The 26772-nt window shown below is 33.3% G+C and overlaps 1 protein-coding gene across 3 annotated transcripts in view; it reads right to left on the bottom strand.

The window, feature by feature from the left end:
• Positions 1–25387, bottom strand: part of LOC145280124 (protogenin B-like) — a 336035-nt gene extending 310648 nt beyond the window's left edge. For all 3 annotated transcript variants that reach the window (XM_080131880.1, XM_080131882.1, XM_080131881.1), the window contains exon 1: positions 23984–25387. In XM_080131880.1, coding sequence (XP_079988006.1) covers positions 23984–24053 — 70 coding nt within the window. In that variant the 5' untranslated portion in view covers positions 24054–25387. The remainder of the gene's footprint in view (positions 1–23983) is intronic.
• Between the last annotated feature and the right edge of the window lie 1385 nt (positions 25388–26772).

The raw sequence follows: 26772 nt of genomic DNA, 5'->3' as shown, positions 1-26772 counted from the left end.
AAATCAAGTCGAGCCCCCCCCTCTATTCTTAACATGGGGAGGGGGTGTTTTGTACCTATTCTATACTTTAACCTTACAATTTAATAAAAAACATAAAAATGTAATTAAACTGGAAAATACTATTTAAAAATTGTGCGGATCAATAAGTGCATTAGTACCCTAGAAATAAACATCTTTTAACAATTAAAATCATTTCACGTTGTAGTTAAATTTGCTATTTTATAATTGCCAACAGTCATTTTTTTCATATTATACGAAAATATTTAAAATAAATTGGAAAAACTTACTCAAACTCTGTTAAAAAACTTCATACCACAGAATATTGGAATTTTATTCTATTGTAATCTTTTACGTTTTAGAAATGTTTTTTGTTGCAATTTAAATAATTATAATATATTATTGAGAAAAAAAAAAAAAACGTTGACTTTTTTTTTTTTTTAAACAATATTGATTTATGTCCATTTCTTATTTACAACTTCAAGGTAAGTAAACAAGTAATGGAGATATATACACACATATATACATATACTAGCGAGGGGTACCCGGCGTTGCCCGAGTGTTTGGAGGTGTGTGGTTTTGGGTAAATCAAAACTCCGGGGGGGGGGGGTAAAAAAAATGTTTTGGTAGGTAAGTATGAGGATCGAACCCGAACCGTTGAGGCAAAGTTGTAAATTAAAGTGTGAAAAAAAAAAAAAAAAGTGCGACGGTTTTAACCATTGGGCCACCGCGAGATGCTAACGGAAACACGTTTGAATTTATTTAATTACTTGGATTTGGCAGGTGCACGTTTTAATGAGTTAATGAGGTCAAGTTTGACTGCGGAATAGTATTTCATTTACTGCGGGAACGCTTTTTTTTAAATTTTTATTTTCCCAAGGTGTTATAGGAAAAAGACTAATCCACATGCGGCGAGCGACAAATGTTGAATATTTATCTTCCCGAAGTCGAGCAAATTAAATAGACAGGCGGGCTCCGTTGTTAACTCTGAGATATTACGATTTATATGTGATATAAAAAGTTTTAAAAAGTTGTGAACCGACCGACCTCTTCTCTGAAAAAAGCCTTTTGTAGACATACAGAAAAAGCGAACACACATACATACATTTTCGCTTATATATATATATATATATATATACACACACACACCTATAAGTTGGGGGGGTTGTATATTGATATTCATACTAAAAATCCTTTTTTTCTGTTTATTTAAAAAGAAAATGCAACTTTGTTATATATGGGTCATGGAATTGCATTCATCTGCAAAAGATCTAGCTAATTTGCATATTCTTTTGAGCATTCATTTTAATTGATTCCCTATTAGATTTTTTTTTTCTTGTGGGATGATCACCTTTAGTTAACTATTACGTGTAATTATATTCATGCAGATATTTTACATGATTTATACTTGCGTAATATTGGCATAAAAAGGTTACAGTAATGACAAACCTCTTTCTTTATATATTTATGTATGCGTATATATATATATATATATATATATATATATATATATATATATATTTTTGTATATAAATTTGTTTAAAACATTTTGCCTACCAAACTTCTGTCAGTTTTTGGTCTACAAACCTGACACAATATATAGGGTATTCGAAACAATGCGAAACTTTATATTTGGGTTTTAGTCGGGGAAAATCAGTGCAAAAGTGAACATAAAAAAATGAAATTTGTCAAGTGAAGGTCGAACGGCAACATTACGAATATGCCTGCATAACGTAATAGCTATTGGTCAATGTTTTAATTTTTAGCCTTGCAAACAGGTCTTCATAGCTCAGGCATTAATGTCAAAGGAAAAAGTAAATCGTAAGCGAAACGTTTTGGTTTCGATTCTGTGGTAGCACAAGAGTGTTTTTTGTTTTTAAAATTTTTGTTTTTAAACTTTTAAATAAATCATTACTATATATTGGGTATAACATAATATAATAATTTGAGCATTAGTTGATTTTTACTAGATTTTTTTTAAACATGATCACTACAGAGACGTTTGAAAGCGTCGATAATGTAAACACGATTTTGGCATAGCATTTTCATCATTTCCGCATGCTGTAAAAAATAAAATAAAAAAACAATATTACTCGTTTATTTGAAACTCCTTTAAATGGTTCAAAAGTTATAAATTAAATTACAATTACATCGTGTAAAATATGGGGGGGGGGTTAAATCTGTCGGTCTCGCATTCGAGGTACCTAATGTTCAGGAAGCCATCTTTTTAGACATTACAATTTACATCCTACGTTCGAGGTTACCCTCTCTAACACAAAAAAAGTGTGCGTGTGTGTGAAAAGGGATCTGAGATCGCCTGAGGCGCTCTCACCGGGAAATGCCGACGAACTCGTCCATGGCAATTGTTATAGGTTGTTCCATGCCGGCTTTGGGATCCCAAAGTTTACAATACATTACAATAGAGACTAAAGAAATAAGGTTAGAAACAAATTCGGGTCAAACACTATTTGTCTCCCTCCGACAGAGGTAGACATAATGTGGGGAAAATCCAGCTCCACAAAAAAGGAGGGCGGTGTCTGAATTGGGATAAATATAAACATTGTCTCCGTCTAGAAGAACTTCACGGTCCGAGGACAGGAAATATGAACTGTAGTAGCAAAAGAGATACTGGCGAACCTATACGAGAGTGCACCCCCTAAAAAAGCGTCTTTTTTTTCACCTTTTTTTAAAACTGTCAGCAGAAAAAAAACTTTGATAAAAATAAATTTAATGGGGTTTGTAATTGTGTTAGAAATTTAATGGGGTTTGTAATTGTGTTAGAAATTCGCTCAATATATGTTACCGTGACATAAGTTGACATATATTCGGTGTTGTTTTTAATAGTATTTTGTCTAGTTTATTATTTATAACACCTTTTCCCAAACTTACCATGTTAAAGAGAGTGTCAGACGCCATTTTGAATTTTCCAATACATCGGTAAACACTGCATGTTTTTCGAGCTGAATAAACATGTTACGTTGAATAAAAACACAAAAAATGTATCCTGTTTGGTAGAAAAGTAACTTATCTTGCCTTTGATAACATTTATTTGTTATATATTTGTTTTTTGACAACTTTTTCGAATCTATGTGTACAGTAATACAAACCCATTCAATGATTTAAGAAGAGGGTTCATTTTCTCGTTATAACGTTCTACTTACTTTCTCCCTGACTTATTGTACATCTCTCGATCTATGACGTGTCACGTGGTTAGTCACGGTGAGATTTCCTTAAATTCCCTTACAACAAACGGTAAAAAACAAGGTTTTGGTATAAAAATGGAGTCCTAAAATCCAACCTCGTTCTGAGTTCGGGGAAAGGTAGGTCTGTAACCGGTGTTAAGGGAGAACCTAACTAACCCCTTAGAATAAACGCGGCAAAACGGTTAAATTAAAAAAAAAAAAAAAAAAAAAAATTCTAATGCTTTGAACTGTTGAGTTGAATTAAAAAAAAAGAAAAAAAGGGGACTTATGCACTTTTATTACCGTGCTGAAATATTATATAACGTTATTTAGAAAGCTATTCTTAACATGGGGAGGGTGTTTTCTAACTGTTCTTTACTTTCACTTAACAATTTAATAAAAATATCGTATTGAAAATACTATTTATAAAAATAGCTCGGTAACAAAAATTCATAAGCACACACACACACACACACACACACACACACACACACACAAATTCTAATTCTTTGAACTGTTTAATTAAAAAAAATCTTGTCTATAATAAATGCTCGAAATTTCTTTTTAACTTATTTTGTCTTTGGTAGCATTTATTTGTTGCATATTATTACACCTTTTCTGCTTTTCGAAGTTAGCAACTCTCTGCAGACTCTGCACTCTGCACTTCATTCAAAGGGTAGATACTCCTTCGACACCGGTGACAGAGTACCACCATGTAACCCGAACTCAGAACGTGGCTGGATTTTCGGACCTCATCTTTATACCATAAAAAAAAAGTAAAAATGTCCCTTACTGATACCGAAATATATTTTAAGCGTCTTTTAATACGGGACCAATAAGTCGTTTTTTGTTTTTGTTTTTTTTTTATTATTTGATTTTATTTTTATTAATTATCAAAGTTACATAGACACGAGAACAATGTACACAGAAAATCTCACCGATCACGTGCTAATATGAAAGTCGGAAAAGTTAAAAACGCATTTTTCGGGGCAGGGCACTCTTGTTCAGGTCCGCCGAAATACTACCTCTTCTTCACCGCTAGGTTAGACACAAGGTCAAGTGGTGGGGGGTGGGCTTGCTGTGGAACAAACTGGATTCGAACGTGACACACGCCATGTGTGAAAGGAGATGGTGTGTCAATAATTTTGAACGTCAAAGTCAATGCGGCCTATATTCCAAAACATAACCGCATTTCTTCCCCTTGAAAATTGTCTTCAGTGTAATTGAAACGGAAGTAAAAGGCGATAATACATATTTGTTTTGACAACTTTATACCGTAATTATTTATAGGACGCGCAAATATTGCACACGCGTATTCATAGCACCTGCGCGTACACATGATTTAAAAACTACTAAAAAAATAAAAGAAATCAATACACAATGAATTGGTTGAAATAAATACTTTTATTTTACAAGTCGTGGGGATACCAGGCGTTGCCCAGGATAACACCATCTTTTTCAGTGAAACACTTTTTCGGTGTGTTTAAGTGTTTCACTGAAACAGTAAACACACCGAAAAAGTGGCCAAGAAACAAATACATTTGGCTAGTGTAGTATCTGTTCTGATATTACACTTCACCTTTTCAGTCCTCGGTCAGTGGAGGAGGAATTCTTCATGACAGAGACAATTTTTTTTTTGTTCCTATTCAGAGTGACCTTTTTTTTGGGGGGGGGGAGAGCTGGATTTTCCCCACATTAAAAACGGACCTTGTGTCTAACTACCCTTGTGGGGAGGTAAGTAAATAGAAACAAATGTTAAGGCCAGATAAGTTACTCTTCTACTTAAATGGATGTTTTTTTTGTGCTTTAACTTCTTCTAAAACGCTTAAGTTTGAAACGTCGTGCTTATAACTTAAAAGGAAAACAAAAATGGCGACATGAGGCTGTTAGCTTTGGAGTCCCGAGAAACGCTCAAAACTCCAAAATAAATACAAAAAATACTAGTAGTAATCCACCAAATACCACTTATTCGGCAGATTCTTTTATTTTAGAGTTTTCAGCGATTTTCTAGACTTCAAAAGGTGGCAACCCCATGTCGCCATCTTTGTTTCCGTTTTAACTTAATTAAGCGGCCAATACAAGTTGCGTTCTAAAGTTAATAAATACCTTAAATAAGTAACATTAAAAACTTATCCACATAAGTAGTAACCTATCTTGCCTTTGGTAACATTTATGTGTTATTTGTTTCTGGGACACTTTTCGTTCTGTTATCTATTGTAAAACATTCCCCCTTTTCCCACTCATTTTTTGTACATTTTATAAAAATTTCATAAAATTCAATTTCGGGGGTGGAGGCTCATTTATTATGTAGAACTTCTGAGAGCCTCACCCCCGAAATTGAAAACAATTATTTTTAGTTTTTTTTTTTAAATTTTAATTCAATATCTTAGGTTGGTTGTTTTTATTTTACGGCATATCAACCCTTTTCAGGTTATTTAATGCCGAATTCAGTGATTTTGAAGAAAAGTTTTTTTAATAGAATATATTTGTTTGTTTTTTTTTCAAATCAGTTTCTATTTTAACCCATAGTTGGGACCCTAACAGGTACTACCACTCCGGGTCAAAATGGACCTGGGAGTAATGGCAATTAAAAGGTGGCTCCACACTCCCCAAAACTCGCAAGCTGGGGCCTCACCATCGGATATAGTTTAAGGTCATATCCAGGACCTCAATATCTTAGGACTTTACTAATTATATTTGAAACAGATCCAGAAAACTAATATTTATCTTTTAAAGGACTTTTACAATGGATTTATTTAACTTCAAAATTTAGCTTAGGCACCGCCAAAAATGGCCGCAAAATCAAGTTGTTGTTGTTTTTTAAAACTAAATTACATTTATTAAAATCCATTATTTCTGAGTAACTTTTTTTTTTCCAGAAAGATAAAACCCTGAATTTTATCATATAGAAAACAGAATAATTTAAAACTTTTTCTACTATTTTTAATTCAATTTTAAATGTTAAATTTTCCCAAAAAGTTAACAATTGACATTTTTTGTCTTGCACAAAAAACGTACTTAAATATTTTAAAAAAAGGATTTTTGAAATAATTAATTTATTTATTTATTGTCTAACTAAGATTTAGGATGATTTTCTAAGAGAATATGCAAAAATATTATAATATAAGTACCTGAATTTCAAATAATTCCACTTATTCATATAGGTAACCAGATATTTCGCGTCTACGTAGAGTTCAGATCGACTCTGTTTACGTTTTCTTTTGATAAGAAGAAAACTATGGAAGACCAAACAGGCCAAAAAAACTTATTTTTCAGTGACGAAAATTTCAATGTATTATTAAGCTGAGGCTGGCCAGTACCAGATGGGTGACCATTTGTATGAGTTTGGTTTTTAATGTGTATGTGTGTGGGGGCCAGGCTCCCCAAAATGGGGGGGGGGGGCAATTTAAAGCAGAATAAAAAAAAAATTATTTCAGCGCGTTTGGTCCACCGTAGTCGAAAGGCGGCAAACGTTTTCAAACGAGATCGAAAAAAATGATGCTATTTTTAACACAAAGGGCACAATATTTATCGAATTTTTTTTTTTTTGTATCAATTATTCAAAGCATGCCCTGTTTAATAATGGTCATGCATTATTCGGCTCGCTAAAAAAAAATTGTTAATTTATTTATCAAAAATTTTAAAATGGCTTTTTTCGTATAAATATTAAAAAAAATTTTTTTTTTGTTTTGCTTAACTTAAATTAATTATTTTACTTAACATTCACCGAATTTCACACTTCAAAACTCAAAAGCGGGATAATTAAACACAATCGAAGTTCTGATATTCAGACGTCAAAATAAGGTATGCAAACAATTTTTTTTTTTTTTTTTTAATCTATAATTCTGTCCCTTACAACAACACAATATGTTTTGTTCAGTTTCAGATGATTATTTTAAGCATATTTGTTCCCACTTCAAAACAAGGGGGGGGTTGTAAGCAAAAATATATATATATATATAAATATCGTTTATGAAAAATAAGTACACTGTTATAAAGTTCATTCTTCTCCTAATAATCGCTGAAAATTTCGTATTGATCGGATAATTACCTAATTTTTGGTAGATTTTTAAAAAGACGGTCCGTCAAAAAGTACTGACCTGCCCCCCCCCCCCAGTTTTGGCGGAGCTGAATTGGTTAGCTCGCCGTGAAAACATTTTTCATAACTTTTTTTTTTTTTTTCACGGGTACAAATATTTTTTCCCCTTTGAAAATTAAGTTTAGTACTTAATCTTTCAAATACAATCAAAAAGTAGCCGGAAACCTACAAAGAAATTATGATAAATCGGCTTTCAAAACTAGGTCCCCCTATCTTTATCCGCCATTTTTGTCCATACCTAGTATTGCAAGTAGTAAAGTATATTTCATAACCTTTGAGTCTGTATCACAATTGATACGAAAAAATTACGACCTGCCCCAGAGTATAAACACCCTCAAACAGGCCATGTTAAGAACGGCTTTTTGAATACCCCTCCCCCAACCTCCCCATGTTAAGAACGGTTTTCGAGGTTGGGGGATGTTTATTCCGAAAGCCGGGGTTTGTATTACTGTACACATAGATTCGAAAAAGTTGTCAAAAAACAAATATATAACAAATAAATGTTATCAAAGGCAAGATAAGTTACTTTTCTACCAAACTGGATATATTTTTCCTGTTTTTATTCAATGTAACATGTTTATTCAGCTCGAAAACCATACAGTGTTTACCGATATATTGGAAAATTCAAGATGGCGTCTTATTCTCTCTTTAACACGGTAAGTTTGGGAAAAGATGTTATAAATAAAAAACCGGATAAAATACTGTTAAAAACTCGCTCAATTGTTACTGTGACATAGGTTGACATATATTCGGCGGGTTTTTAATAGTATTTTGTATAGTTTTTTTTATTTATAACACCTTTTTCCATACTTACGCTGTTAAAGAGGGTGTGAGACGCCATTTTGAATTTTCGAATACATCGGTAAACACTGTATGGTTTTCGAGCTGAATAAACATGTTACATTGAATAAAAACACAAAAAATATATCCAGTTTGGCAGAAAAGTAACTTATCTTGCCTTTGATAACATTTATTTGTTATATATTTGTTTTTTGACAACTTTTTCGAATCTATGTGTACAGTAATACAAACCCCTTTATTTTTTTTTTATTCAGTAATGTTCAGGTAATTTCGACTGCATAATTGTGAAGCTACCATTGTAACTTATTAGAATTGACAAAATACATAAAATAAAAATCAGTAAAAACCATTACAAAATTTCGTCCTAATAGTGTAGAAGCGTCGATAAATGTTATCAACAGGAAAGATAAGTTACTCTTCTACCTATCTGGACAAATTTGTAGTGGTTTAATTTAATCGGTTTGAAAAATCATAGTGTATATGCGAACAAGAAGAATGGCGAGGAGCTGACCGTTAAATACGTGAAGTTTGGAAAAATTGGTTAAAATTAAAAAAATATACAAAATTACTGTTAGAAACCCACCTAAAATATAGTACCGTGACATATTAGGCGGGTTTCTAACAGTATTTTGTTTTATTTTTATCGAGCGCGAGCGCAAACCATAATGTTTTTCCGCTTTAAAACAAAATATTCAAGTACAACTCTGGTTAATGTAGTTTCACAAAATATAAGGTTAATGGAGGCCGACCTCCAAAACCCCTAGAAGGAACTACAACTTTATAATAGACAAACTGTAATCGTTTAAGTTAATAAACTGCGAAGCTACAATAATAAATAGATAAGAATATTAAATTGCAAGCTTATCAGTTCGTCACTTTTTTTTTCCATTCATAAAGAAAAAAGCAAACATGTTTACACATTTATTCAGCATGAAAACCACGTTGTGCTTACGACAATAAAAAAAATGGGGATTCTGCAGTATATACAACAAAACGTATTCAAAAAACATAACCAATAAATGTTACTCTTCTACCTACTTGGATAAGTTTTGTGTGGTTTAACATATTTTAAAGTGTCTATTTAATTCGAAACAAGTGCTGAGTTGATAAGAACGACAAGATGTCCAACACCAGAAGGTCGTATGGGAAATCTCGATAATCGCTTAAATCATGAAAATAAAACAAAATACTGACGGTGACACTTATTGGGTGGATTTCTATCAGCGTTTTGTTTATTTTTCGAGTTTTGAGCTATTATTAGTATTGACACTCTAGAGGGATTGTTCTTGTTTACCATCTTGTTGCCCGTTTAACTCGGTATTTCTTGTTTTTCGAACCGAATAAAGGCTTTAAAATACGTGCAAAACAGTAAAAACTTAGGTAGAAAAACAACTTATCTTGCCTTTGATAACATTTCTTACTTTACCATTTTTTTTAAATATATATTGCATTCCTCCCCCATTAATAATACCTCATGAACGTCACACTAATTATCACGTGTGAACCCTAACGCAGTGACTCTGGGACTTATATGTGTAGTAGTAGTATCGGGTTTGTATTACTGTACACATAGATTCGAAAAAGTTGTCAAAAAACAAATATAGAACAAACAAATGTTATCAAAGGCAAGATAAGTTACTTTTCTACCTAACTGGATATATTTTTTGTGTTTTTATTCAGTGTAACATGTTTATTCAGCTCGAAAAACATGCAGTGTTTACCGATGTATTGGAAAATTCTGTTCGATTCCAGATCACCTCCCAAGCATTATTTCCTCCATCGGGAGGAGTGATTGGTTTATTATAAATCGAAGATCGGCTGTAGCTTGCCCATCAGAAAATGCCGGGCAGGTCCAATCACGACTCTTTTTTTAACACCAAATCCAAACTGCCCCCTTTTTTGGGGGGGGGGGGGTAGACTGGATTTCTCTAATCTAAGTTGGAGGGTTTAGTGAGAAAAAGGATAAATATACCCAATTTCTTGGCGTTTAAGAAATAAGTTATAAAAAGGTTTCGACCAGTAATGTCGACCATGTGAGGAGGAAAATGTGAATTTTGGTAGATATGACACACCCGTTATTGTACAGATCCTTCCAGAAGTTGGGGATATAAGAAACGCTTAAGAGAACCCTACTTCTGAACCCACATCAATATAACGATATATACATACGACGTATGTGCGTGTGTGTATTATGAAGTTATATTTGCAAAATGAAGAAGGAATAATGGGGATGTAGGTGTTCGCCATCTTGGTTGGCCGGTGGTGGCGGGCGGTCAGGAGAGCAGGAAAAAAGCCGAATTTTCTTTTTTTTTTTAGAAAAACAAAAAAAATCTTATTTTTCTGGATTTGCGTTTAATTCTATTACGTTAAATGCGTTTTTAGTTTAATAGTTTATCAATAATTAGCGAATAGTTTTATAATTTTGAGAAGTATTTAAAATGAGAACAATAGCGAGCCCTCCTGTTTTCCTACAGGTTTTATAACTGAACGCGAATTAGAATAGAAATACAGGGTACATTCAGTCTCTTTTCAAAAGAAAAGAAAACGGACTGCATCAAATAACAATCTGGGAAGAAGAAAAAACAATAATAAAAAAGGTACTTATGTAGGATACAAACAGTGTTATTTTTTTAAAGGGATTTTCAAGTTAAATTAAATTTTTACGTCATGTTTATTAAATTGTTAGATGAAAGCACAGAATACGTTTTAAAAAGCCCCTCGCTATGGGTTTCTAAATAATAACGTTATTTATTTCAGCACGATCCGTATTCTGCAATGTACTCCCCCCTCAACAAACACACAAGAAAACCACTAGTGTTTGAAGATTGTAAATTAAGAGCTTAAAAGCCACCCCCTTTTTTTTTTCAATATTTAGGGGGTTTGAAAAAAAAAAAAAAAAAGAAGACTTTTGGTTTCAAAGATGTGCAAGCTTGAATGGTAAAAAAAATTAAAGACAGAATCGTAGAAGAAAAGACAAAAAAAATGCCGAAATAAGTAACCTTTGTGCACTGATTTGACTGTTTGAACAGAAAAGGTACTTTCGTTAACGCACGTCGATCTTTCCTCCTGAAAAAAAAAAAAAAAAATGTGCGCGTGCGCGTGTGTATAATATATTATTTATATTCTATTCATCGATTATTTAGGAAAAGCAAAATATGCAATAGCGTAAAGTTAAAGTACCATTAAAAAAATCCTATTTAATCCACCATAATGCATTTTCGTTACTGTGTAAACAAATCAGCGACGAAGTTAAAGGATAAAAAAAGTCGACCTGAAGAATATTGCTTCCTGTATTTTTCTTTTTTATTTTCAATTTTTTCAGCGGATTATTATCGATGGTCTACCAGATTATTACAGAAAAAAATGCAAAAAAGTCAATGTTTAAATATTTGTGCTTAGTTTCTAATGCGACGTTCTAAATAAATCGATCATCCATTTTAAAAACTATGCTCTTAGGCCAAATTTTGCGAATTTAGCCCTTAAAAAAAGAAAAAAAAAAGGGCTCTAAATTCGCGAAATTTGACCAAAAACTGGTTCTAAAATGGGTGATCCAACGTTGTATTGGAAACTGAGGAGCACTCCGTCCTACAAATATTTAAATATTAACTTTTTTTTTGCATTTATCTTATAGATTAGTGTCCATTCGATAATAATCCGGTGAAAAATGAACAACAACAAAAAAAAAATAAATAAATAAAATAGAAGGGCAAGATTCTTCAGGTCCACACAAAAAAAAAAAAATTACAGAAATTTGGAAGCATTTAATAAAATAATTTCTGGAATAAAAATTATCAGCAAATCTTCATATATTAACAGTGCTGGAAACTACCCAATAATTTTATAGAGATTAAAACATTACCAAAACAAAATTAGTTATGTTTTATAACAATCGGGGGCAAAGTGGACCATCGAGGTAAAAATGGGACACGAATGATAAAACCGTATTTTTTTCGCAACTTTTATCTTGATGCCTCTATTTTGGATTGCATCAGGCATTTTGTCCTTTTGGAAAAAAGCCATTGGAACTGCATTATTTTTCTTTCTGTTCTGCACACTGCTGAAGAAGGAAGTGTGAATGCCAAAGTATGAATTTTTCACGGCGATCCAGAAGCAGAGGCGACTCTAAGTGCGACCGTGTACCGGTGTCGGGCGAAAATCTAGCTTCAATGTGAAAAATGTTCCGAGTACCAAACCGGACTTCCTGTTTTAGTTTAAATAAATAAGCAAATTGACATGAAAGAAAATATACAAAACTTTTGAACACTTTATTTTCATTTTTGAAATATATTTGACAGATTTATTACTTCTTAATCGCCTTTTTCACTATCTAATAAAACCTCTTCGCCGATTTCTATTTGGACCCCTTGAAATTCTTTAAGTGAGAAGATCAGACCATATAAGTACAATTTCAATTCTTTTTATGTTTTCACCGAAAGCAAGAGAAAGTGAATTGGAACTGGGCCACGCTGCATTTTTATATCGAATCAAGCAGGAGAGGTTCAAATTCAGTCTGATTTTTTTTTCTTTTTTACATAGGCATCATCACTTATCAAGGCTAACAGGTCACTCGAGGATAAGGGTTAAAAAAGTGTACAGTAGAAATTGGACAATATAGTAATCGTTAGTAATGGAAATTCGGTAAATTTGTTAACTTCTATGGAACGACTCATCAAAAACTTGTTTACGGTAAACTTGAAGACAACCATATTGTAGTCAGCTGGAAAGCAGGAAAATGGAAGACAATTCCATAGGCGTGCAGTTCAGTTCTAAGAAAGAAGCTTTTCTCATGGAATCTACGTTTAGGTTTAAGCACAGATGGGGGAAATTATTGATAGTGTTTTCTGCTAGACGGGTATTTCCTGTGAAAGTTTGGCGAAGGAGGACCATAGATTGGAGCTCAGCCGAGCACTTGCCATGAAAATAACGATAAAGCGGAGACAAACTCGCAACATCTCTTCTGTGAGGAAGAGGTTGCAGTGAAGAGAAAAGGACATCCCCTACGAGGCTATGAAGTCTATTTTGAACTCTATCAAGGCAGGATAAGTCCTTTCTAGCAGCTCCTGCCAAAATGTGGCAACAGTACTCCATCCTGGGACGTACCTGCTTCTTCTATAGATAGAGAATTGCCTTGTTTATAAAGAATTTACTTCCGTCTCGTGTGAACCGTTCTGCTTCCATGTTGAATGTCCCGAAAAAGCCCCTTTTGATTTCTTAAAAAAAACAAAAAAACAGCTAAGTTTTTTTGCTTATTTTAAAATTGGTAAACGTTAATCAAAAGGGACGGTTGGTTTCCACATTAAGTTTTCTTTAAAATGACGACGCCCCATATCCAGAAAGAGTCACGTTCCATCCTTCTGGTTCGGCTGTTTTACTGGAACTGCCTAAAAAAGAGAAAAGGGATTCAAAGGCCTTCTAAGCTCGTTGCTGGCGGTTAAAACATTGACCAATTTGATTGAGTGGGTGGCCAAATCAGCCAATGAGGAGCTTGCTTATAATTTTAGAATTTCTCACAATATTCGGAAAACAAATGCGATATTCGTTTTCAGCATACTCGAAAAACTATAAAAGTTGTAATTTTAAAAGAAAATATTAAGGTGAAAACCAAGTAAAAATTTACAGAAGGGACTTTTCCAGGGCACTTGTTGTGAAGCAGAACGGTTAGCAGAAAACGGAAGTAAATCCACTGTAAACAATCGCAGACAAGGTGCAAACATTTTTTTTTTTTTTTTTACAAAGGAGTCACCACTTATCAAGGCCCGGAGGCCACTCGAGGATCAGGGTTAATGGGTATACATTAATTATGGGATTCAAATCTGCACAATTTTCACCCCTTAATAAAATCTCTACCAATACAGATTTTTCATTGTTTTGGGCTATACCAGGTGTGACTTATTGTATTAATATATTTTGTGTTTGTTTCGCATTTGTGACTTCATACGATTTGGTTGACATGTGGTATATGTGTTGAGTATGTGTGTCAAGTGATACGGATATTAACAGAACTTTTATTATAAACAAATATCGGCTATAGATTTTTTATCTTGCATCCCACCCAATCAGCAAAAATTAGACCATTCACCTAATGATCCAGCCCCTGTTGATTTTGCAGGGTTTTTAGTTCTGTGCAGTTCTAGAAGGTCCACCCTCCCAGACCTTGCCTTCTTTCTTTGAGAATGGGTTTGTTTATTGCTAATCGCCTGACGCGTCCTTACTGAGAAGGCTGACGGGGCTGCCCTGATACCTTTTTGCAGGTCAGGGTGCCCCCTCCTCGGGCGCTGACTTTTCAATCCCACTTTCCGACCCTGGGGTCTAAATTTTTGCAATGGGATAAAAACAATATATGCGAAAGTAAAATAATTTCATCTAATATACACACGTGTTAATGAAAAAGGATTGTTTTTTTGTTTTTTTTTCCTTTTACAGTGATTTTTAAACTCTTTAATATAGGTGACCCTAATTCAACCCGGCAGTCTTTTTTTTTTTTTTTTTTTTTCAAGATAGATAAAGTACTCCATAAAACTTGGTATATTTTAGTATTATAGGAAACCTGCATTATCTGTATTTGACTGAATGCTGGGAACAAATTGGCTACCCAGAGCATATCCCTATTAGGCATGCAGTTTTGAGGAAGATACCAAAAATTGGCCTATTTCACCCCAATTTACTTAGATTAAATTTGATGTCGAAATGATAAAGTATGGCACAAAAACTTACTTCACAAGATTTCCAGCTACGGTATAACTGGAAATGTTTTCTCAATCATCAAATCATTTCTCTCTGATAGGCTCATAAGAGTAGTGGTTGATGGGCAGAAATCAGAGGCCCACAGTATTAATGCTGGAGTCCTTCAGGGGTCCATCCTGGGTCCAACTCGCTTTCTGATCTCCATCAATGATCCAAAACACATACTTAAATCATTCGTTGACATCTATGCTGATGACACGACCATCTATGGCAACACATCAAAGGCCGTAAATGACTCTGTTCTCTCTGATTCTCTCTCCTCTGATCTTGAGCGCATGGTATAGTGGGGGAAGAGGTGGCTGGTTACTTTTAATGCATCTAAAACCAAGCTCCTATCTTTACATCATCAACACTGATCCCCATCTGGCATCAATTGAAATGGATGGCTCTTGTTTTGGGGAGGCTTCATGTTTTGACAAGCTTTTGGGATTGACCTTTACTCCTGATCTGAAATGCAACACGTACATCAAGTCTGTTGCCAAGGTTGCTGGAAAAATGGTGGGATCCTTTACCGGTCCAGAAGATATCTCACTGCTGATGCAATTCTCTATCTATATAAAAGCCAAGTACGTCCAAGGATGGAATACTGCTGCCACATCTGGGCAGGAGCTGCTAAAAACAGCCTATCTTGTCTTGACAGAGTACAAAATAGACTGTGTCTTAGTGGGGGATACCCTTTTCTCTTCCCTGCAACCTCTCTCTCACAGAAGAGACGTTGCGAGCCTATATTTGCTTTATCGTTACTTCCATGGCAAGTGCTCGCCTGAGCTCCAATCTCTGGTCCCCCCCTCGTCAATCTTTCATGATAAACACTCGTCTAGCGTAAACCACTGTTAATAATTTTCCCCACTCTTTATCTGTGTCTAAATCAAAACGTACATTCCATGAACAAAGGTTCTTTCTTAGAAGTGCACGGTTGTGGAACTCTCTTCCGTTTGCCTGTTTCCCACCTGACTACAGCTTGGATGTCTTCAAGTCCAACATAAACAAATTCCTGATAAACCGCCCTCTTAAGCAAGACACTTTATCAGATCTCCATTACTAACGATGACTACGATATTATCCCATTGATTACCGTATACGCAATAACCCTTATCCCAGAGTGGCTTCCAGGCCTTGATAAGTGGTGACTACCATGTAAAAAAAAAAAAAAAAAAAAAGGGATCATAACTTAAAAAGTATATTTTAAATTACATGGTAATGGCGTCTAGGAATTTTCGTAATTTTTGGATATATTACTATTTTTGACCTACCAATTTAGTAAATGATATTGTTTTGAATTAAAAAAAAAAACAAAAAAAAAAAACCCATCTGTTTCCTCTTTTTATAAGCACCCATTGTGGAGGGGGGGGGGGCTCTTGTTTGTTTTGCAACAAACACACACACATACTATAAGAAAGAATTCGAATGTCTAAAGTCTCTCTGTACAGTGGTTTGTCAGGACAACCTGGCATGAGGATACTTTCCCTACCAGTAAATCCTGACCAAATATTCAAAACCACATAGTATTCACAGCCCAAATAAGATCTCTTCACTATGGCTAACCAACATCAGATTTTACAAGCAATGGTGTAGGTGCACCTTCTTTAAGTGATGTTATCTCAAGTAAAAACATGAAGCACAAGGATACTCCATCCACCAGACTAGATGAATTCTTGTCCTGGAATCCAGCAAGACCAAAACGAAAGATATACAACATATAAAAATGGTTAATTGGGGAAAGGAAAATTATGTTCTCAATTTCTTTACTAACTCAGTGTTTGAGAGATAAAGAACTTAAATGGAACATTCGAATATCTATGTATCTCATATGGAGCCCAAGTGTTAGCTCTAGGTAGTGGCTCCCTTGATTTCTGAGAACTTCGTCTGAAGTAAAATAAAACAAGAACTATAAAAGCACTAATAAAAATGGAACGATATAAGCCTACAACGTAGAATCGACATAAAAACGTTTACTCACATAATATTTAAACAAAACCAATATAATCCTTATGGGTGGGGGTAGGATTTAATTTATAGGATCTCTAATCACCTTCCATCCTCACTCCATGAGAGCAAAGTTATAATACAAGGTCGCTAAGTTTAAAAATAAGAGCTTTTACAAATAACAACTCATGGAGATCTTGAAAAAAAAAAAAAAAAAAAAAATCTGGATATGTGAAAATGACGAAAAAGAATCTAGGCCAGAGGGGGGGGGGGGCCCTTCTCAGGCCCCCATCGCAATTAGGGTTCTGTTCAGTTATCCCTCCCAGACATTACCTCTTCCTCATTCGAGAATGGTGGATTTTTAATTGGTTTATTGTCGGTCGTCTGAAACGCCCCAATCGGGGAATGTCGATACGGTAAAATTTTGGGTTTGTATTACTGTACACATAGATTCGAAAAAGTTGTAAAAAAACAAATATATAACAAATAAATGTTATCAAAGGCAAGATAAGTTACTTTTCTACCAAACTGGATATATTCTTTGTGTTTTTATTCAATGTAACATGTTTATTCAGCTAGAAAAACATGCAATTTACCGATGTATTGGAAAATTCAATATGGCGCCCCACTCTCTCTTTAACACGGTAAGTTTGGGAAAAGGTGTTATAAATAATAAACTAGACAAAATACTATTAAAAGAACACCGAATATATGTCAACTTATGCCACGGTAACATATATGGAGCGAATTTCTAACAGTATTTTGTCTAGTTTATTATTTATAACACCTTTTCCCGAGCTTACTGTGTTGAGAGAGTCGGGCGCCATTTTGAATTTTCCAATACATCGGTAAAAACTATGCTTTTCGAGCTGAATAAACATGTTACATTAAATAAAAACACGAAAATTATATCTAGTTTAGTAGAAAAGTAACTTATCTTGCCTTTGATAACATTTATTTGTTATATATTTATTTTTTGACAACTTTTTCGAATCTATGTGTATCGTAATACAAACCCGGTAGCTTTTTTTTTTTTTTTAATGATCTTGATCCATCGTTAAGGCTTAAACATATAACACAACGGATCTTTCATGATTAAAGCTTTATAGTGACAAAAATGTCAAAACCAAGGGGCACACTGTAAATCAAAGTTACCTCAGTCTGAAAGATGTTCTACTCCCGATCAAACAGATACCACAATATGATCTTAGCTCGAAAGAAGGCCAAGAAGAGAATCACATCTAGTTACGTTGGGTTTCGTCAATGTGTGATTGTTACAATCATGTGCAAACGGCAACGCACATTGCATTATACAATCACTGATTGTATAATGCAATGTGCGTTGCCGTTGCACATGTAAACGAAAGTTTTCATAATTATGGATAATTAACATAAAAATGACAAAAACTATGGGATATTTATTTTTAGAGTAGGATTGTTTACTGTTAAATTGCGTTAATGAATGCACGGGTTTTTAATCACTTTTTTTTTTGTAGGGACGACGCAAAATGAAAACTTTTAAAACAGCATGACAATGATGAAATGTTTGACAAAAGCACATGAGATTTACTGAAATGATTTAACATATATAATTGGTCGAGACTGGGATTGTTATCAACGCAAATTGAGGAAGTTTAGTTATGAGCTTTTGCTTTTTCAATGAAATTTAACGAAATAATGTAGCCATGGCTAAAACAGAGACAATTAAAAGATTCGGAAAAGATATAAAGGCGCCATATATAAAATTTAAAAGAAATGCGATCATAGAAAAAGAATAAAACGTGGTCTAATGCGATTATGTGGTCATATGGCTAAATATATAAATAAAAAATGTGGCCATGGCTAAATATATAAATAAAAAAAAAATGTGGCCATGGCTAAATATATAAATAAAAAAAAATGTGGCCATGGCTAAATATATAAATAAAAAAAATGTGGTCATGGCTAAATATATAAATAAAAAATGTGGTCATGGCTAAATATATAAATAAAAAAATGTGGCCATGGCTAAATATATAAATAAAAAAATGTGGCCATGGCTAAATATATAAATAAAAAAAATGTGGCCATGGCTAAATATATAAATTAAAAAATGTGGCCATGGCTAAATATATAAATAAAAAAATGTGGCCATATAAATAAAAATGTGGTCATGGCTAAATATATAAATTAAAAAATGTGGTCATGGCTAAATATATAAATAAAAAAAATGTGGCCATGGCTAAATATATAAATAAAAAAAATGTGGCCACGGCTAAATATATAAATAAAAAAATGTGGCCACGGTTAAATATATAAATAAAAAAATGTGGCCACGGTTAGATATATCAATAAAAATATGTGGCCACGGTTAGATATATCAATAAAAATATGTGGCCACGGTTAGATATATCAATAAAAATATGTGGCCACGGTTAGATATATCAATAAAAATATGTGGCCACGGTTAGATATATCAATAAAAATATGTGGCCACGGTTAGATATATCAATAAAAATATGTGGCCACGGTTAGATATATCAATAAAAATATGTGGCCACGGTTAGATATATCAATAAAAATATGTGGCCACGGTTAGATATATCAATAAAAATATGTGGCCACGGTTAGATATATCAATAAAAATATGTGGCCACGGTTAGATATATAAATAAAAATATGTGGCCACGGTTAGATATATAAATAAAAATATGTGGCCACGGTTAGATATGTAAATAAAAATATGTGGCCACGGTTAGATATATAAATAAAAATATGTGGCCACGGTTAGATATATAAATAAAAATATGTGGCCACGGTTAGATATATAAATAAAAATATGTGGCCACGGTTAGATATGTAAATAAAAATATGTGGCCACGGTTAGATATATCAATAAAAATATGTGGCCACGGTTAGATATGTAAATAAAAATATGTGGCCACGGTTAGATATGTAAATAAAGTATGTGGCCTTGGCTAAATATATAAATAAAAGAGTATGTAGCCTTTGTTAAATATATAAATAAAATTATGTGGTCATGGCTAAATATATAAATAAAAAAATATGGCCATAGCTAAATTAAAAAAAAAAAGTTGTCATGTTAAGATAATAAAATGTGACTATGGCTAAATTCAGTAAAAAACAAAACAAAAAAAACATGTGTCATTGTATAGCAATAGCATATATAGCAACACATTGTTTATATTTTTTTACAAATGAATTCAATAATTCAATTAAATAAACGATTAAAATAAATGTAATTGCTAACACACATGGTGATGGAGATTTATGAGATCGAAAGTCGTGGTCTTATTTTGATGACAAATGTGAATTTAATCGACAAGTTGAGATAACGTTTTTTGTTTTCTTTTAAAAAAGCAGTTAAGTGTTTAAAGAGAAAAGAAAATTGAAAAAAGACGCGTGGTAAAAAAATCTAGCAATGTGCAGGTTGCTTCTTCCTTTGCAAATAACTTATGGAGATCTTTAAAAAAAAACCTGGACATGTGAAAACGACGAGAAAGAATCTAGCGCAGGGACCTTTCTCAAGCCCACATCACAATTAGGGTTCTGTTCAGTCATCCCTCCCAGGCATTACCTCGTCTTCATTCAAGAATGGTGGATTTTTAATTGGTTTATTGTCGCCCCCAATCGGAGAATGTCAATGGGTCCGAATACAGCAAAATATTTTCCTCTCCTAATTTTTGTGTTTATGTGGGGGAGGGAGATATATTCCCAATTATAAACTGACCTCATATCTAACCTTGACCACAGTGGAAGTTGGGTAGATAAACCAGTAAATAATATGCAAACGTGTACATTGTACGCATTAAAGAGACATATCTGTGGGGCTTATGATAACTGAATTGTAATGAGATAAAAAACATGACTCGAAAATTAGGGTAACCTATTTTCTTTTGTAATAGTGCAATTATTTTAGCCGCCGTGTTCCGTACATTTTAATTTGAAAACGTGCAAGCCTTCTGGATTACCAACTAGCTTTATTATTCACCTGGTGTTGGCCGGATGAAAGGCTGAGAAAAAAAAAAAAATCGGTGCTTATGCGGGATGTGCTATTTTTGTTTATATAGTATTTCCAAGTTAAATTCAAGTTTTACTATATTTTTTGTTTATTAAATTCTTAGGTGAAAGTACAAAATAGTTACAAAACAGTCCCCTCCCTATGTTAAGAATGGATTTCTAATTTAGAAACTTTCTAAATAATATTATTATTTTAGCACGGTACCTTCTCTGCATAAGAAGCAATAATCCAAAATATAGTCCCTAGTTCCTTGTCCCCTCACAAAGGTAGAGTTAAATACAAGGTCGGTTTTTAATGCGAGTAATATCCAACGCCTAAAAAGAGGACAAAAATAAATTGCCCCAGTCTTGAAAGATTCATTTTTTATTAACTGAAAACAAAAAATGTGTAGCATCAGAATAGACATTAGATTTTGCTACTAGACAATGCGCTGTTTACATATTTTAATAAGATCTTAAATCGTTTTCGTTTATTTTTTTTTAAATTTCTATAAATGGTATTATTATACAAACACCGTGACAGCGAATTAACCCTAACCCTAACGCTAGCAGTGTCAGAAATTTCGTGAAAATAGTGAATAATTCCACCCCATCTTTCCAAGCTTATAACTCCTCGAAAAATGTAATTCAAGCCCTAATTTTTTTTTTCAATTAAAGGAGTAAGGACCAAGGTTTTATTTAAAAAAAAAACAAAACAAAACAATGTGTTTTTTTTTTTTTAAAAAGGTTTTAAACTTCGGACTTTACAGGTAAATTTCTAAAAAACTGTTTTTTTTTTTTGTTTTAAATTTGAATATATTATTTATTGACCTTTTCTCTTCAATTTGTGATATATAAACCTATTAAACATAAATTAATTATTTACTTTTTAATAGACATTTCAAAATGAGAGGCGTAAATTATTCGACCCCCTATCTTTCTAAGCTTATAACTCCTCGAAAAATGTAATTCAAGCCCTAATTTTTTTTTCAATTAAAGGAGCAAGGACCAAGGTTTCATTAAAAAAAAAAAAAAAAGACAAAAAGAAAAAATGTGTTCTTATAAAATAAGGTTTTAAACTTCGGACTTTACAGGTAAATTTCTAAAAAACTGTTTTTTTTTTTTTGTTTTAAATTTGAATATATTATTTATTGACCTTTTCTCTTCAATTTGTGATATATAAACCTATTAAACATAAATTAATTATTTACTTTTTAATAGACATTTCAAAATGGGGGGGGCGTGAAAATGGGGGGGCGTGAAAATGGAGGGGCGTGAATTTAAAAAAAACGTTTGTCTAAAATATTATATTCGGTTTATTGGAAAGAACATAAAATTTCACATTGACCCTGAAAATATCGTAAAAATAGAATCAATAGAAAAATTTTGATAGATTTTTAAAATTTAAAAATTTAAAAATATTGAGTTTAAAAATTGAAAAATATTGAGTTCGGAAAATTCATTACTGTTTTAAAAAAAAAATAAAAATATTTTTATTACTTTTAAAACAACTGTAATAGTTTATTTTGGAAGTATAATCCATAAAGAAAATAAATAACCCACTTTTAACAGAGAAATTACGAGATTTTTATATTGTATTCGCAGTTTCGTGTTAGGGGTGTCAAAAATTCCTACAAAAATTCTGATACTGCTACCCTAACGCTGTCACGGTGTTTGTATAATAATACCCTATAAATATTTTGTTAATAATATATTTAAAAAAAACACCAAAAAAAAAGAAAAAAAAAGAAACAATTTAATGTGTATATATGAAAGTTACCAAAAATAGCTCCGAGATTTTTCACGATTTTATTAATAGAGATATCATATATATATATATATATATATATATATATATATATATATATACACACACACACACATGTGAGCTATTCAGTGGTCGACATATTTGCGTGTTATTTCATTTTTATAATAAATGTGGTGAAAAGAATATAAAAAATAATATTTACTAACGATAATTTCTATTCTTTTGGGATGGATCTAGAACGTTTGAGGCGATTTGTAGGCCACACACGTTTTTTTTAATGACTGCATTGAAAAGGATTGCATATTTTAGGTAGTAGTACATTTCCACGCATTGTGAGGAGTTTCCACGAAGACAATTCACAAACACACGAAGATCCTTCTAGACTAAGGCAATGTTAATGTTTTGTTCCAGTTCAGAGTGCCCCCCCCCTTCTAACTGGGCTGAAATTTCCACACATTAGAACCAATTTTCTGATTTTTTATGTGTGGGAAAGACAAGCAAATATAAACCAACAGCTTCTTAAACGGTTTAATAGTGAAATTGATTCGTAAAAACAAACAAAAAAACAAAACAAAAAACAAATCAAACAAACAAAATAAAAACGTGAAAAATCGGTATTCAGAAATCTATTACTTCGCATTTTTATAAATTGATATTTTGTTTACTATTTAATATGAAGCGATTAAAAAATACTAAAAGAAAATTGTAAACATGACTATCGTTTTTATTTTATCTAAATTGAACCCACGTTTATTATTATTATTATTATTATTATTATTCGTTTCAGTTGTAGAGTGCGAATTATATGAAACGGTTTGCTTTCACTGTATTCTGGCAAGATGTGTTTTTTTCGTCAATACGTAACCTTGATAAATACAAATTCCATTATATATATATATATATATATATATATATATATATATATATATATAATTAATCAGATATTAATCGAAACGAAAAAAAAAGGGAAAGTGAAACGTATTTCTAAAATCCTATAAATACACACAACTTGTAAACAAGACTATATTTTAGAATTATTTTTTTCTCACTCATAAACCCTCCACTTGGGCAAATAAAGCTAAACCCTCATAAATAAACAGGTCAATGTTTTTCAATAACGGCTATATACCAACACAGCACATGTGACCGTATGTAGTTGCACACATGTTCTGCTTAGTGCTTATTTAGGTAAAGTTAATAATAATAATATAAACACATTACATACAAGGTGTGGGGCGTTTTTTTTTTTTTTATAGTAGATTTCAACGTGATTAAAAAAAATGTATATATATATAGGGTTCTTCTTGTTGGATGGGGGTACGAGAGATCCAGGAGGTGAAACGTGGGTAAATCCTGCGGTATGCATGGGTGACCCTGGAGTGAGGGTGCACGGAGAAGACATAGAACAAGAAAGGGGGGAGGGTCCACCATTTATGTGGTGGACATTAAAAAAAAAAAAAAACTTACCTCCATCGGCGGCGCTCGAAAGGGCTACAGTAAGTAGCACAGTGACAAAAGTGAATACGTCTGACGCCATAGAGGTAAAGAGGAGAAAGGGGACGAAATATTGGTCCCCATAAGAAAATAAATCAGAAATTGCGCCAGAAAACTGTATACATCCAATCGACCGTACGAGCACTTGTAAAAAAATCTCCCTTTTTTTTTCGAATATTGTACCCGGGCTTTCGGCCTTTCTTTATATTTTCTTTTCTTTCTTCACTAGTTTGTGTATGCGTAGATGTGGTCGTGTGTTTTCAGGTCTGTGTAGACGTGAATATGCGTGGACGGTAGTGCGTGCGTGTGCCGGGGGAGGGGAGGGGCAACGAGATGTACGTGACAATGTAGAAGGGAAAGGAGAAAAGTTGCGGACGAATGGGAGGGGGATTAAAAGAAAGAAACAGAGAGAGGGTTCTTAAGTGAGTAAGACAATTCGAGAGTGGGTAAAAACAACAACAAAAAAAGAGTGTTGTAGGTTAATAACATAGGAATGGAGCAAAGAGGGAGAAGGAGGTAGGTTAATTAAGGCGGAGGAATGGTAGTAATTGAGGAGGAGGAGGAGGAGGTTAGTTGAAGGTGGAGAAGCCCTGTTTAGGCGAGAGGAGGAAGAGTAGATGTAGTAATTGAGGAGGAGGCTATTTTTAGTCGAAGATGGAGAAGCACAGTTTAGGAGAAAGGGGAAGGAGGGGGAGAAGAGGATAGTAATTGAGGAGGAGGCTATTTTTAGTTGAAGGTGGAGAGCACAGTTTAGGGGAGGAGAAGGAGGAGGAGAGGGAGGCTATATGTGTATTTGTGTGTGTGTGTTCGTGTGAGAGTGATTTTGACGCATGTGTATACGCAAATGCCCGTTCAGCTAAGAATGGGTGGGGGGTGATGGGAGGAGGAGCAGAATAAAAGCGAACAGAGGGGAATTGTGTAGTCGGGAAAGGGAGCGGGGAGAGGGGGATATACGTGCGTACGTGTAAATCGGAAATTAAAAGTCTATGTAAGTAAGAGAAAGAGGGAGAGGAGAGGGCTACAGAAGTTATAGTTAGAAGATTAAAAATGGGGGGAGGGAGGGTAATACAAAAATGGAGCGGAGAGGGGGATACAAAAATGAAGCGGGGGGGGGATACAAAAATGGAGGGAGGGGGAATCGAGCCACACATGACAGTATGGCAATATCAGGGTTACACGTGTGTGTGTTTAGGGTCACACGTGTATGTGTATGTGTGAGAGTTTATGAGTGGCAGTGAACTGGTACAACAACAACGCGTACTAGAAGATAAGAAATGTACGGTATATAATTTGTATAACTGCGCGTAAAATGTATTCAACAACACGTGCAGTTGTGTACTATAAAAAAAAAGTAAGTTTTGCAAACAAAAATAAAATATAAATAAAAATGGAAGTGGAGTTGTACTTGAGTAGGAGGTGGTTTTCGAGACGAAGGCGGAGAAGGAAGAGAGTGCTTGAGTAGGAGGTGGTTTTGTAACGTGTAAACTATATGTGTGTGCGCGGTAACTATCACTTGGAAGAAATAACAAAAAAGTAGATTTTAAAAGCACAATTCAGATCGAGGGGAGGGGGCGTGTAGTTTAATAAAGAAGAGGAGGAGGAGTTTTTTTTAGAGAAAAAGAAAGATAGTGCCTATTGCATACGTAGGTATTTAGATTAGTTGTAAAACGAAGTAAATAACTACGCTTTTTGAGAAGGTACGTGACAGTTGAGGGCAGCAGCGTGTAGTGAAGTGTAGTGATTGGGTGGGAGGTAGGTTTATAATGAAAGGAGGAGAAAGTGTATTTTATTTTTTTAATTTAGGGAGGAAGTCAACTTTATAGAGTGGGTGTTACTTTTGTTAACTCGTCTCTCCTCCCCATGAGAGTGGATACGATGCGAGGTCAGTTTATAGTGGGGCAATCCAGACCCCCACCGCCCCAATGCATAAGGTTTGTTAAAGTGGGGGCAATTCTTTAACTGTACGCTCAAAAGACTCAACTATAAGTCGGTTATGTCCAAAAAATTCAGTACGCAAAGTTAAGACGTCGGAAGTGGGCTCGGTTTACCTTAATATGGAATAGAAGTCAGTAAACATGAAACGAAATACGAAACCATATGGAAATAATTTATTTTAAAAAATGTATTATAGCTTTAATATTTTTTGTGCTAACATGAAACAATTAAAAATAATAAATTTTGATTTTTTGTTTTTGTTTTAACACTTATAACATAAGTGGAAAAAAAAACTAATGAAAATTTATATCATTTACATAAATGGTGTTTTTTTAAATATTATATTTGTTTTTCGCAAGTTTTATCACACAATTTCGTCATAAATAATGTATTAAAAAAAATTATCAACACTTCTTGTGTTATAAAAAACATAACTTATTTTAAACATTTGTATAAAAAATTTCTTAAAATGAATAAATGGAATTTTATCATAAATAATGTATGAAAGTTTTTTATTAACATTTCTTGTGTTTTAAAAGAAGTTTCACTTTCATAATTCAGTTGAAGGTATCTACTTTGTTTTATGATGCATTATGACAAAATTTTGTGATAAAATTTGAATACTTAAACTATTTCCATATGTATATATTTGAAATATTTAGAAGAGGTCTATCCTTGGACATTTATTATTCCTAATATTCATAAATGACCTCCCTGATAAAATTGTCTCTGAGATGGGTATATTTGCTGATCCACCACACTCTTTAACAGACACGAAGGGAAAACAAAGGAACACATATCAAAGGAAATGGCAAAAACACCAGAGA

The sequence above is a fragment of the Euprymna scolopes genome, chromosome 7 (genome assembly GCF_053919585.1).
Source record: "Euprymna scolopes isolate OS-2025 chromosome 7, ASM5391958v1, whole genome shotgun sequence".
In the NCBI taxonomy this organism is placed as follows: Eukaryota; Metazoa; Mollusca; class Cephalopoda; order Sepiida; family Sepiolidae; genus Euprymna; species Euprymna scolopes.
This window is presented reverse-complemented; position numbering and strand designations above follow the sequence as displayed.